Source organism: Desmodus rotundus, chromosome 2 (assembly GCF_022682495.2).
Source record: "Desmodus rotundus isolate HL8 chromosome 2, HLdesRot8A.1, whole genome shotgun sequence".
In the NCBI taxonomy this organism is placed as follows: domain Eukaryota; kingdom Metazoa; phylum Chordata; class Mammalia; order Chiroptera; family Phyllostomidae; genus Desmodus; species Desmodus rotundus.
In genome coordinates, this window is record NC_071388.1 from 127,193,602 (window position 1) to 127,207,367 (window position 13,766).

Here is a 13,766-nt window from a genome sequence, read left to right on the forward strand (position 1 = left end):
CAAGAAAATGTGTCAGGAGGACACTCTAGTCCTCCTCATAGTAAAATAGAATTATTTGTCAGCACTTCCCACAGCCAAGCTATGGCACTTCCCTTTGATGAGTTAACAGAAACTTGATCTACAATGCAAAGTTGGAGAACTGGAGAGCTACCTCTTTTATTTTTATAACTAGTAGAAATTCATTGTCCCCTTCACTAGGTTCTGAGCACTCAAATCCCTAGAACCTCACATATTGCTGGCACAAAGTGTATTTTCAGTAACTGCTGGCTGAATAAATAAATAAATGGTAAGTCATTCCTTATTATAAGGTTCTATTTACTATAAAATATTTGTACTTTGTGAGATAATTTATAATTATATTTATTGAGGGAAAATTTGTCTATAAGCTGTCTGGGCTTTATATTTATTATTAACATTTATTAAGCTCATACTAAATGCTAGATAATTAGAATATTTTGGAAGTACATTTATTTGCTCTAGTCACTAAAATTTTATTTATTAAAGTACTGAAAAATATATGTTGCTTGGAAAATAGGGGGTTGGTTTTCTTGGTCAGAATACCCATATATTTTTCTTTACTAGGTTATAGACTTCCTGGTGCGTTGGTTTAAAGTGAGCCTTGCACAAAGAGAACAAAGTAATTTGGCAAGTTGGGTCAGTAACAAATACATGATATTCTAAGTCTTGAAGAGTTCCACGATAATCAATTCCAGTTAAATAACCTTACTCCCAAATAAGTGTGCATGTATGAGTTTACCTTCTGCATTTGTCTGTCAGTCTGCCTGACTGCTTTATCTTACGTATGTTCACAGGGGTGTGTGTGTGTGTGTGTGTGTGTGTGTGTGTGTGAAGCATATTTAAGATAGAGCAGTCAGGTAGACTGCTTAAGAGAAGTCGTTATTGCTGGAGCGTAAGATAAATATGGTATTGTCTCTTGATTTTTCTATACTGTAAAATATCAGAAATAAAATGATTATAAGAAAAGATAATGATCAAGATAGTATAATTAATCAATATTTAGAAGTACATCATCATAAGGAAGTTCATGGCTGATTAGATTCATAATAGTGAATAAAGCTTTTTTAATGTGTTTTATATATTTTCCTATGTGACTATGATAGATTGTTTGCAAAAATGGCTGCCGTAATTCCTCCTGCTCCTATATAAATGTCCTTTTCCTATATTGCCTCTCCCACCATTTAAAGGTGGAATATATTTCTGCACCTCTTAAATCTGAATTTGGCCATGTGACTTGCTTTGACCAATGAAATTCTTAGCAAAGGTGACAAAAGCAGAAGCTTGAAAAGCATTTGCACACTAAGGCTTCCTTCTCTTGTTGCTGGGAACCATGCTGGTACCATGCCAACAAGCCTGAACTAGCTTGCTGGATGAAGAGAAGCCACAGGAAAAGATGTTCTAGAAATATCAGTGAGCCCAATCGACAACACATGGAGCAGAAGAGCCAATCAGGATGGGCCAACCCTAAACGCCCAATGCACAGAAAAGTGAGCAAATCAATGTTTGTTGTTTTAAGCCACTAAGTATGGGATACTCTGTTATAAAACAAAAGCTAATTGATTCAGTAACAAATTTATAAATCTCAACATTTTATATCAACTCTAATTATTAAGAAATAGACTTAACATGAATAGTTATAAGAACTACTCAAATCTATTTCTGTACACAATGTTGTATTTTGAAAAAAAGTTACCTTTTGAACATGTAACTCTACATCTTGTTGTGTACAGCTTCCAATTTTCTGATTGACTTTTCTCACAACACCCTCTACATCTACGATGCTCTCTTTGTTGATGCTGTCAAAAGAAAAAATTTCCAACTTTAATCATCTTGTCAGAGGTGTCAGAACTCATTTGAAATTTCAACAGTAAAGTTGAATTGATTAAACGCTTCTTTAATAGAGTAAACCACTTGAGATGAACCCCGTCTATTTAACACCTTGTGAGACTCCTTGAAGAGACGATTTTCTAGATGCCATAATTTGGTTACCATTTATAAAATATTCTGGACATAAAAGACAATGGGACCAGCAATGAATCATGAAAAGCAGGAAAAGGTCTTTCAATTATTTATTAAAGAAGTTTCTCTCACTATAGATGAAATTTACTAAGATCAGCATTTCCTATAACAAGAAACATTGGCTTCAATAAATGCCATTACTGGTATGTAATACAACTAAATAATAAAAGAAGGTCAACTGAAAAGATCTCAAGGTAATAAAAGGACATTGGGGCGCTGCAATTAAATACTCATTGCCCACAGTTTCTCGGTATACACTGTCCCTGACTGGATTTATGGCAGACAGCCCAATGGATGGTGTAATCCTAATTAACAATGTCTGTATGAAGCTGAATATACACTAAAATAATCTTCTAGGTAGTTTAGTTCTACAGCAAACAAGAATTCTGCACAACAGACACTCAAATTCTGAAATATAAAATTTATAAAGTAGTTTATAAACTCACCAATTGATTATTTTTGGTCTCTCATACATAACTAAAAGAGAAAGGGTATAATCCAAAAAGGTAGTTCCCATACAAAATATATCAGTTTTACTTTTGTGTACATTCTTGTACTGACAGAATGTGCCACAACGTATTTGTGGAAACGGGTAAGATTCAACTTTCAGGTCTTGGAGACTGATGGCAGCATCATGGTGGCTCAACTAATGTACGACTATCAATTAAGACTCTCAGGAGGTAACTGGAGCTGCAGAGTGAGGTGAAAAAAGGAGGGAAGAATAATGCCAGTGTGACACCTGGGACAGAGTGGATTTCCTTGAACTAGGGCTATTGCCTAATGTCTAACTAAATCTCGTGTTTCGAAGAAACTCACAACTGCTAAGGTAAAAGAGAGAGTTGGTGAACTAAGATAAGGCTCCTCTAAGACCTGAAGGGATCAAGACTTCAGTTATTGTTCAAAGGGCTTTCTAATACCAGCAATCTAATGTCACCGCATCTTCACCATGCCAGCTACCTACCAGTTTGCCTTGTCTGTCTGCATGAGCAAACTTGATATTGGAGTACATAATCCAGGTCTTGTGAGAATTCTGCTGCTCACGTTACATGTTTCTCTCAGGAAGGTTTTCTCTGCCCTACTGATCTGTGTATTGCTTCACTGAGTAACCTGACCTGCCCCAACTAGAGTTCTACCCTGCTACATTCCAGCTATGTCCCTGGCCACCTTGGCTCTCTTATCTCACTTTCTTTGACTCCCTAGGGAGGGAGGCCTTCCAGAATCTTCTTCATGCCTACTCAAGTCAAACACATCTATTCTCAAGAACTGAGCACTAATGCTACTATTTTTCCAGCAAGAAACTGGTAAAGACATCCTGCCCAAGGCTAGCTAAAGTTTCAATTAAAGAAAACAAAATTTTCTCTTCCTTCTCCCTCAATAGTACCAGATGATTCCTTTTATCCAGGAGCTGAACTTGGAACTAAGTTTACCTTTAGTACTTTACTTAATTCAGTAGTATTGCATGCTGAAATACTTGATTAGCTAGATTAGAAAACCACCACCATTTTAAACATTGTTTCCAAAACTAAACAATTCACAAAAGAACTTCTGAAAACCTGACCTGTTTCTTAAACTAGGACCAAAGTTAAACTTCTGTTATCACAAATTGGTCTACAGAATCAATTATAAGATAGGATTAATCAGATACAGAGGATGCTTATAACTAATATTTTTTACTCTTCCAAACTCAGTATTTCCCCTTATTGTTATCTAGTAGTTACATGCTCTTAATAGCCTATTTAGATACTAGTAAAATCATTCCATAATTTTTTAAAACTCGGACAATTTAGCTATAATATCTCTATATCTACATCTATCCTTATTTATTTTTAGACATAAATGAATTTAGACGAAAAAACATTACAACCGAAGTGTGAAATTTGTGAAAAAGGATCAGACTAGAACTTGCTAGTTAGAACTAATAAAAAGTTATAGTGTGTATTATTAATGTCCATACAAGAGGGACAGGAATACTTAAATAAACTACTGCCAGTATTAGATAAAATTCCACCTTGTAGAAAAAATCTAATTATTTTAATTGACATTGTATGTTAAGATGGCGTAATACTTTATAGTGTATATTCTATAGCTTGACTGTTACCATAGAGAGACCCTATTTTAAAACTAATATGCCACTATGTCTGTATTTTAAGAGTGCTATGACTAACAAGCAACCAAAAGCCTTGGCAGAAGAAAGCATACATGGTGAAAAGCAGAGGAACTCCTGGGAACTATTTTATTATAGGAGAAATAGATGAAGTAAATAAAACACATTTTTTTAAGAGTTAAGTCAGCTATTTTTATTACCACCCCCTTCCAAAACATACTATCACTGCATTGTCTTATACCTTTCATTTTCCAACTACCTTTGTGATCCTAAATATAATTAATCACTCTACAAATAAGATGAATAGAGCCTTGATATTAAAAGTTAAAAAGAATGTGTAATATAGACTTCAAAGACTGTTAAAATTGTCAAACTAGTTTCAGTACTTGAAGGAGGTAAGCTTCAGTCTACAATAATGAGTAACGTCTTACTATTGAATGTTTCTGGAAAAAATTTAAAGCTTTTCCACATATCTCTGTAGTATACTAAATTATTGGTCCCAAACCTTCATCCCCCTCCAGCAGCAGTACGCACCCACACCTTTGCCATGGCTTCAGGGCGGACAGAAGGTACTTCTCTGCCCCTAAAATTTGCGTTTGGCCGTATTACTTGCTTTATCAATGAGATGTCAGTGGATGTGATGCCAGCAAAGGTTTAAAATGTGCTCGTGCAGTTGAACTTGCCCTTCAGCATTTCTGCTTTTCTCTTGAGGAGATGATGCTCAGGTAGCTGCATGTCCAAATTTGAGAAACAAGGAAATACCAGGACCCGAACCACAGCTTCAAAACAAGCCTAGGTGAGCCAAACTCTAGCTGACCCACAGCTGTGAAAGCAAGAAATCAGTTTATTGTTGTATGCTGCTCAGGGTTTTATTTTCCCTTTACAACTTTTTAAAATTATAAAATATGTAGTATGTAACATTCACCATCTTCGCCACAGCTAAGTGTATGTTCAGTGGCAGTCACAATGTTGTGCAACAATCGCCACTACCCATTTCCAGAACTTTTTCAGTATCCCGAATAGAAACTCTGTACTCATTAAACAATGAACTCCCTTCAGGTACCTTCAGGTACCCCCAACCCCAGCTCTTGGTAACCTCTATTCTCTGTCTCTATGAGTTTTATTATTCTAGGTACTTCAGGTAAGTGGAATCATAGTATTTGTCCGTTTGTGTCTGACTTACTTCACTTAGCATAAGGTTTTTAAGGTTCATCCATGTTATAGCATATATCAGAATTTCATTCTTTTTTTAGGCTGAATGATATTTCATATATATACATACATTTTGCTTATCCATTCAATTATTCATTGGTTGTTTCCATCTTTTGGTTATTGTGCATAATGCTGCCATGAACAACAGAATACAATGGTCTCTTTGAGTTCCTGCTTTTAATTCTTCTGGGTATGTATCTTGAAGAATAATTGCTGGATCATACAAAAATTCTATGTCTAACTCTGAGGAACCATCACATTGCTTTCCAAAGCAGTTGTACCATTTCACAATCCCACCAGCAATACAAGGATTCCAATTTCTCCATTCCTCACCAACCTTATTTTCTGTTTTTTTCCCCAATAATGGTCATCCTAGTGGGTATGAAGTGGTATCTTATTGTGGTTTTGATTTACATTTCATTAATGATTAATTGAGCATCTTTTCATGTGTTTACTAGCTATTTGCTTATCTTTTTTGGAGAAATGTCTATTCAACTCCTTTGTCCATTTTGAAATTGGGTTTTTGTTGTTGTGAATTGTAGTTCTACATGTATTCTGGGTATTATTCCTTTATTGGATATAGGATTTGCAAATATTTCCTCCCATTCTGTGGGTTCTCTTTTCACTCTCTTGATGGTGCCTTTTCATGCACAAGTTTCATTTCTGAAGTGCAATTAATCTAATTTTTCTTTTATCACCAGTGCTTTTGGCTAAATCTAATATTATAAAGCTTTTGGCCTATGTTTTCTTCTAAAGAATGTTATAATTTTTGCTCTTACATTTAGGTCATTTATCTATTTTGAATTAATTTTATATATGGTATAAGGTAAGGTCTTTGGCATGTGGATATCCAATTTTCACTGTGCCTTTGTTGAAAAGACTGTTTTTTACCCACCAAATGGTCTTGGAACCCTTGTCAAAAATCATTTGACTACAAGGTCTCCCAGAAAGTATTCAGCCACGTAATATGAAAAATAGAGACATTAATTGAAGAAGATACAAGAAACATTGTACCTAGGATAATGACACCTCAGTCCCCTTCAAAGTAGGCATGTTGGGACCTCACACAGTTCTCCCAATTGTTATCAGCTGCCCGTTGTATTTTCCTGAATCTTAATGATGGTCTGAAATCTCCTCCCTTTCAAAGGTGATTTTAGTTTTGGAAAAAGCCAGAAGTCGTAGGGCATCAAATCTGGGCTGTGGAAGGGCTGAGTCACCTGGGTGATTTAACCATATCACCTAAAAACTGCATGAGACATGATGTATGAGCTGGCGTGTTGTTGTGATAAAGCTGCCAATCATCAGTTGCCCATAGCTGCAGCCTCCTGAATCATCCTTATAGTTTCCGTGGAGAAATGTTCAAGCTTAATGAGAAATCTGATGCAGATTTGTTGCTCTACTACCTCAGTCATTTTGAATGTAACAACCACACAGTACACTTGCTCACTCAATGGCATCTACCATCCCCACTGACTAGTACAGTGAGGTGGTCGCTGTTCACACATGTGCATTCCAGTCCACTCGCCTTGGCTGCCAGGTTACATAGATGTTGTGCAAATCTGTTCTTGTCATATTAAAAATGGCTGGGCTTTTTCTGCACAGGCCTCGAATATGTTAGAATTTATTTCTGGGCTCTCTATTCTATTCCATTGGTCTATATGTCTATCCTTATGCTAGCACATTGTTTTGATTACTGTAGCTTTTTAGTAAGTTTTTTTTTTAAATCCTTACCTGAGAGAGAGGAAGGGAGACAAGAGGGAAGGAGGGAGGGAGAGAGGGGAGGAGAGAGAGAGGAAGGGAGAGAGAGAAGGAGAAATATCAATGTAAAACAGAAACATCTACTGGTTACCTCCCATATACACCCTGACTGGGGATCAAACCCATAACCTATGTGTGTGTCCTGACCAGGGATCAAACCCATAACTTTTTGGTTAAGGGACTACACTCTAACAAACTGAGCCACCAAGCCAGGACTGTACTAAGTTTTTAAATCAGGAAGTGTGAGTCCTCCAACTTTGTTCTTCTTTTTCAAGACTGTTTTGGCTGGCTAGGGTTCCTTGTGATTCCATATGAATTTTAGGAAGGATTTTTCTATTTCTGCAAAAAAAAAAAAAAAAAAAAGCCATTTGGATTTTGACAGGGACTGCACTGAATCTATGGCTCACTTTGGGTAGTACTATCTTGCTACTGAGTTTTAAGGTAGTTTGTTACAGAGGGTTTTTGCAACAGCTGACTAATACAATGTTAAGCTCAAGAAAGTTATGAAATTTTAATAAATCCTTGAGTTCAAAGCTATCATCTGATCATAATAAAGGTCTTTAAAATAGTAAAAGTTTGTTTACAGTTCATCATGTACACACTGCAAACCAACAGTGTGTATTATGCACTGTAAAGATATTTTTAAAAACCAGATACACAAAATTTTACTATAAAATATTGGGGTTGATTTCTAATCAAACCCAGCAGAATTCATCCATTCAAGGGAATACTGTCCTCTTCAAAGTGACTGCTCTGGGAAAGAAGGTTGTAAACACACTTCAAAAGCAGCACTGCTGGAATTGGAGACTATCGTGTTAAGTGAAATAAGCCAGTTGGTGAAAGACAAATACCATTTGATCTCACATAAGAGGAATCTAATGGAAAAAATAAATGAATCAACAAAATAGAACCAAAATAGAACAGCAGTAAGAGGGCAGGAAGGAAGGGGGGATGGTTTGAAAGAGGGTGAAGGAATTAGTCAAGGAATATATATGAAGGACCCATGGACATGGACAACGGGGTGGGGGTTGACTATGGAAGTGGAGGGTGGGCTGGGTGGAGAGGGGCAAAGGAGGAAATAATTGGAACAACTGTAAAACATTAAAAAAATCAGTGCTGTGTAAACAATATGAAAATAACTTATATGGAATCACCTCCTGGTTTTGGCACACACATATCAGTTCTTTTTTGGGGGAGGGTGTCAATCTCATTTATACATATTATTTACTATCCTTTAGAAACACTGAAGACCGTGGTAGAAGTGTGGGTGGGAGAATAGAGGAGACATTTAAAAAAATATATCAAAAAAATGGAACTGCCTTTTGACCTGGCAATTCCACTACTGGGATCATTCTCTAAGAATCCTGAAACACCAATTCAAAAGAACCCACACACCCAATGTTCATAGCAGCATTATTTATAATAGCCAAGTGCTGGAAACAATCTAAGTGCCCATCGGTAAATGAGTGGATCAAAAACCTGTGGTACATTTACACAATGGAATACTACACAGCAAAAAGAAAGGAGCTCTTACCCTTTGTGACAGTATGGATAGACCTGCAGAACATTACGCTAAGTGAAATAAGTCAGTCTGTGAAAGACAAATACCGTATGATCTCACCTGTAAGTGGAACCTAATCAACAAAACAAACAAGCAAGAAAAACAGAACCAGAGACATGGAAATAAAGAACAAACTGACAGTGACCAGAGGGGACGAGTGAGGGGGATAACGAGGGATTGAAGGGGAAGGGTCAGGTCAAGGGACATTAATAAAGGACCCGTGGACAAGGACAACAGGGGGAGGGGAGGATTGAATGTGGGAGGTGGGAATGTGGGAGGTGGGCAGGGTATGGGAGAGTAATAGGGGGAAAATGTGGACAATAGTAATTGAACAAAAAAATTTAAAAAAAAAAATCAAAAGAGAATAGCATTAGAAATGCAAGGAAGTAACATGTATCAAAAGAAACAGTTAATATATCAACTATGCAGGATTAATACAGATAGAAGATATTAACCTTATATATAAGGTTAACATAAATATAGATAACATATCAACTATAGGACTGAATACCTGTCTCTGAGCATTTTTGATAATTATAAAAGATTATACTTATTACTAAAAGTTCCAAACTAAAATTCCAATTACTAAAAATTCCAAATATACATGTGAATTTAAAAGTTTAAGTCCCCTATCATCTAACTCTTATATCTAACCCTTTTTTTAAAAAAAAAAAATTTTATTGTTATTCAATTACAGTTGTCTGCCTTTTCTCCCCATCCCTCCACCCCACCCTGTTTTTCCTATAATCACTGTTTACTACTTGGTCTATATGCCTCCACATTTTTTCTCATTTGCAAAAAAAAATATGGAATGCTTCATAAATTCTGTCATCCTTGTACAGTAGTTTTGCTCATTTTCTCTGTATTCTTTAATGTTGATGAAGCTTAGTTCTTTTAATATTTACAGCTGAAATGAAACTGGTCTTAATAGACATAAATACCTAAATCATCACTACTCCCACGTCAATTTCCTTTCATGTTTCAGTTCCTACATGAAGTATTTTATACACATACCATCTCACTCACACTTCACAAGGGCCTACACGGTGGGTATTACCATCGTTTTATAAAGAAAACTGAGACTAAAAGGTCAAGTAATTGGCTTAAGATGATACAGCTTAGTAAAATCATGTACAGATTATTGTACTAGAGTTGTTAGGCTCAAAAATGAGCATCCAATTTTACAAACTCCAGAACGCATCATTAGCTCACTTGCCCTTCATGAATAGTTTTCAAAATGCCCAAGAATTGTGCTATCTTCTCCAGTAATGCTGATGAACCTTAATGTCTGCTGTTCTTGCCAGACTCAAAAGAAATTCATGAGAATTTTTGTATAAAACAACATGAAGTTATTACTTAAAGTTATAGTTAACTTAGAAGAATTAATTCCATGAATTGTCTAGAATTTTGACCCTAGATTTTAGACCTACTTTTAAAGTACAATACACCTTTATCAAAGTTTTTGATATAAATATTGAACCGGACAGGACCAAATACAGAAGTTTGTTTCTCCTACAATAGATAACCACCTCATTCCAACAAAGAGGTATACACCATCTAGGTACAGTTGTTCAGAGTTGCAATCCACAACAGTATAATGACCCAGTAGCCTATGTTTACCAACTTATCCACATGACGCTCAAGGTGTCCCCACATGCCCACCTCCCTCTGGGCCTCAACTGTAGGTGATGTTTACATATACTTCTACCACAGTACATGTACCATGTTTACCTATTTTTACCCTCTCCCCAAATTAAGTTCCTTAAGTGATATGTGCCATTGGGTACCCCAGCCCAGCAGAGTACCTGTATCAGAGCAGGTGCTAAATAAAAGTTTTCTAAGTCAATGAGACTTCTGAGTATTTTGATATTTTGGAGTTTTAAAAGTTAATGTAGCAAACTGAAATTTTAATCTACTGGCTAAGTAAAACATTATTTTTATGTAAAAGATCTAAAAAGGAAAGTAAACAAACTTGTATGCAGCTAGGTGACTCATTAGAGATGGGAAAGATACTTGTGACTCATCAGTTACCTATAAATCACTTAACCACAATGACTAATACGAAGAAAAATAAAAAAAAATACCTGTGTATACAAATAACAGTCTGAAAAAAGTCCCCCCCCCCCCCCCCCCAGAATCCAAACATTTCTGTGCTGGGAGGGAGGCATGTTACATTAAGCACACAGAGGAAAATATAATTTTTAACTTTAACAACTGCTATTCAAATTAATGGTAGCCCTTTATAGTAGTCACGGTAACTTTAGCTTTAAAATTCAAAACTTCACATTTACATTCACTATAGACTGTAATAGCAGTCAATACAAAAAGGCTGCCAGGGCTGCCTTAAAAAAAAATTGCCTTTAAAGTCTCAACCATAACTAACACAGACTACTCTCTGTTCATTACTTTAAAATGGCATTAAAGAAAAAACAATTTAAAAAAGAAAAAAAAAATGATGACTTTTTGCCTGAACTCAAACACTAGCTACTAAACATTAGAAAATTAATATCAACATAAAGTGGAGGTCCAGAAACACAGGCTTGGATATATATCCCACCTTCCTGCCTCCAAACATTTCATTTAAAGATCTCAAACCACTTTGTACACACTATTAAGGACCTGTTCTTAAAGATCTGCAGGGAGTGAAATTTGCCAGCCTTCCTATGTAACTCATTTGATTTGGTTGCTTCATTTTTATATGCATTCAACCATGAGAAAATTGATCTTTCCAACAAATTGATTAAAATAATGTGTTGAAGAGTCCTGTGGCACTTAATCCAATTGGTAAATGAACTTTTCAGATTAATGCATTAATTAACTGGACATTCCTAGGAAAGGTAATTTTGGGAAAAACAACTGATCCCACATTAGGCTCTAAATTTTGGTCTTAAGGAGAATACTGAAAAGCTAGAAACTACTAACAATATAATCTAGTCAGTAAGGCAAAGATAAGAATCTCAGATTTAATATCTAAAGTAAATGCTAAGATAGTTATCTACTTAAGATATTAAAAGCGACCTCATATTCTGCCTTTTAAATGATTAGAAAACCCCAGCTGGAGCTATCTGACTTGATATTTGTAATAGTGGAGTCCTTGCTTTATTCCATCTGGTATATGGCCAGAGGGAATACAGTGAAATGTAGGGCCTTATGGAATTAACATATAAATGCCATTCTCTCTCCCATTTGGTTATATAGGAAGTTCACATGTTTTAAATGCCCACTCTTTTTTTGGTAGCACTATTCAAAACAGAAACACCTTGAGAATAAGCAGTCCTTAGGCACTGCCCTAGTACTAAAGATAAAAATTTCATATGTAAAAACTCAGACAGAATGAAAATTAGAGGATAGAAATGGTCTTTTTCTCATGAATATATTTCTACCTATGCTATTTTCCAAACCAAAGATTATAGCAGAATGGTTAGTTGGCTCACTAAGCTGCTAGTTTCTCAAAGTAAATGTTACTAAATGTTCATTTGAATTATTTCATGCTTCACTGGTTCTCAAATTTCTGAAACAAGTTGGAAACATCTACAAGAAGGATTTTTGCTTTATTTAAATAAATAGAATCCACCAAAATTTATGTTGTTGTTCATGTGCTTTTTTAAATCATAATGGAATTCCATCACTTAATGTATTATAACTTCTAAGTGTCTCCCAAATTTTCCTTTTCTAATTATATTTAGAAACTAAGGGATAAAGAGGAATAGATCCTGAAGAGTTCACAGAAACAATGAAAACAGGCAGCCTATAAATTTCTATTTTCAAGATAAAGTCCAATATGCTCTATTGGGACAAGCCAAGGAATAATGAAATCAATTGTTGTACCACAAGTACACAATATACTCTTTAACCTCAGTGTTATGATTGCTGGATCGGGAGTCTACAGGGTACGGGAGTGTGTAGGGCATTCACAGGGCAAGAGAAACAATGAGACAGGGAACAATGAAAAGGGGTGCTGTGAGAGTAGTTCTCAGAATGGAACTGGGGCTGCATGAAGTCAAACAGATTAGGAGGCAGGAGAGAGGAAGAAAGGTGGAAATTACGGTTATAATGACCACTGGAGTTTAAAATGAAGTTCTGAGCGGCAATATGCAAGATGTGGCCATGGGAGTGAGTTAAAATAAATGGTGAAGATAGTAGAGAAAGACAAAGGAATTTTAAGGTGAAAGTGTTCCATACAGATACCCAAAAAACATTTAGAATGAAAGGAGCAGAATACTATCAGCCAGAAAAGCAAAATGGTTTTCAGTAAAACAACCTATTTTAGTGTTTGGGCTTTTCACAAACTCAAAAGGCTGTATCTTCTCTTCATTTACTCAGCATACATTACTCAACATATATAAACTTATTTATATTTAAGGCTGCCTATCCAAACCACTCTTTCTTCATTGCTAGCAGAGCTCCACCCCTGTTTAATATCCACTCTTCATCTGGCCAAATGTTCTAAGGGAAGGTTAAGTTCATCCCAGCTCCAGAGAGTGTCTTGTGTTTAGTCCCAACCGATAGGGGAATTTACTCCAGTTTGTTGGTGTCATTTCCACATAGTTTCTCAAACTTAAACCTTTGAAGTCGATTTTCATGTTCTTTTCTTTACTTCCACACATAAAGAGTCAGCAAACAGGTAAGACTCGTAATGTTTTCACCCACTCACTGGGCAAACATCATTATCTCTTTTTAAGAGTACAGCCAGTTTTGCTGTAACATTTGTTTTGAAAATGTGAGTCAATTCCAACACAATTGATATATTATGGATCAATCTGAGCATAATGAGAATTTTGTGCTTCATCAGTGAGAAACACTAGGCCAATATAGACAACTATCCTCTGGTGAACTAAGACATGTAGGAGTACGTGAAACACACATCTCAAACACCTGCTGTGTCACAAGTCCCACCCATCCCCATGATGGTCCAACTTTCCTTCCGATTTCAAACAATCTTCCTTCTACCACATTACAATAATTTACAAGCTGCAACTCTGCTGACACCCACTTCCACAAGGACACAGAGTGTCTTTTTAAAGTGAGACATTTATTGTTTATAGATTTTTCACCCCTTCAACATGTATAAAACTGTTCTATGTTTTTTTAAAT

The 13,766-nt window shown here is 35.9% G+C and overlaps 1 protein-coding gene and 1 pseudogene across 2 annotated transcripts in view; both read right to left on the reverse strand.

The window, feature by feature from the left end:
- DARS1 (aspartyl-tRNA synthetase 1) overlaps positions 1–13,766 on the reverse strand; it is a 60,112-nt gene that overhangs the window by 17,008 nt on the left and 29,338 nt on the right. For both annotated transcript variants that reach the window (XM_024569624.4, XM_024569623.3), the window contains exon 5: positions 1,712–1,814. In XM_024569624.4, the coding sequence (XP_024425392.1) occupies positions 1,712–1,814 (103 nt within the window). The remainder of the gene's footprint in view (positions 1–1,711; positions 1,815–13,766) is intronic.
- LOC112313206 (U6 spliceosomal RNA) lies at positions 9,473–9,573 on the reverse strand (annotated as a pseudogene).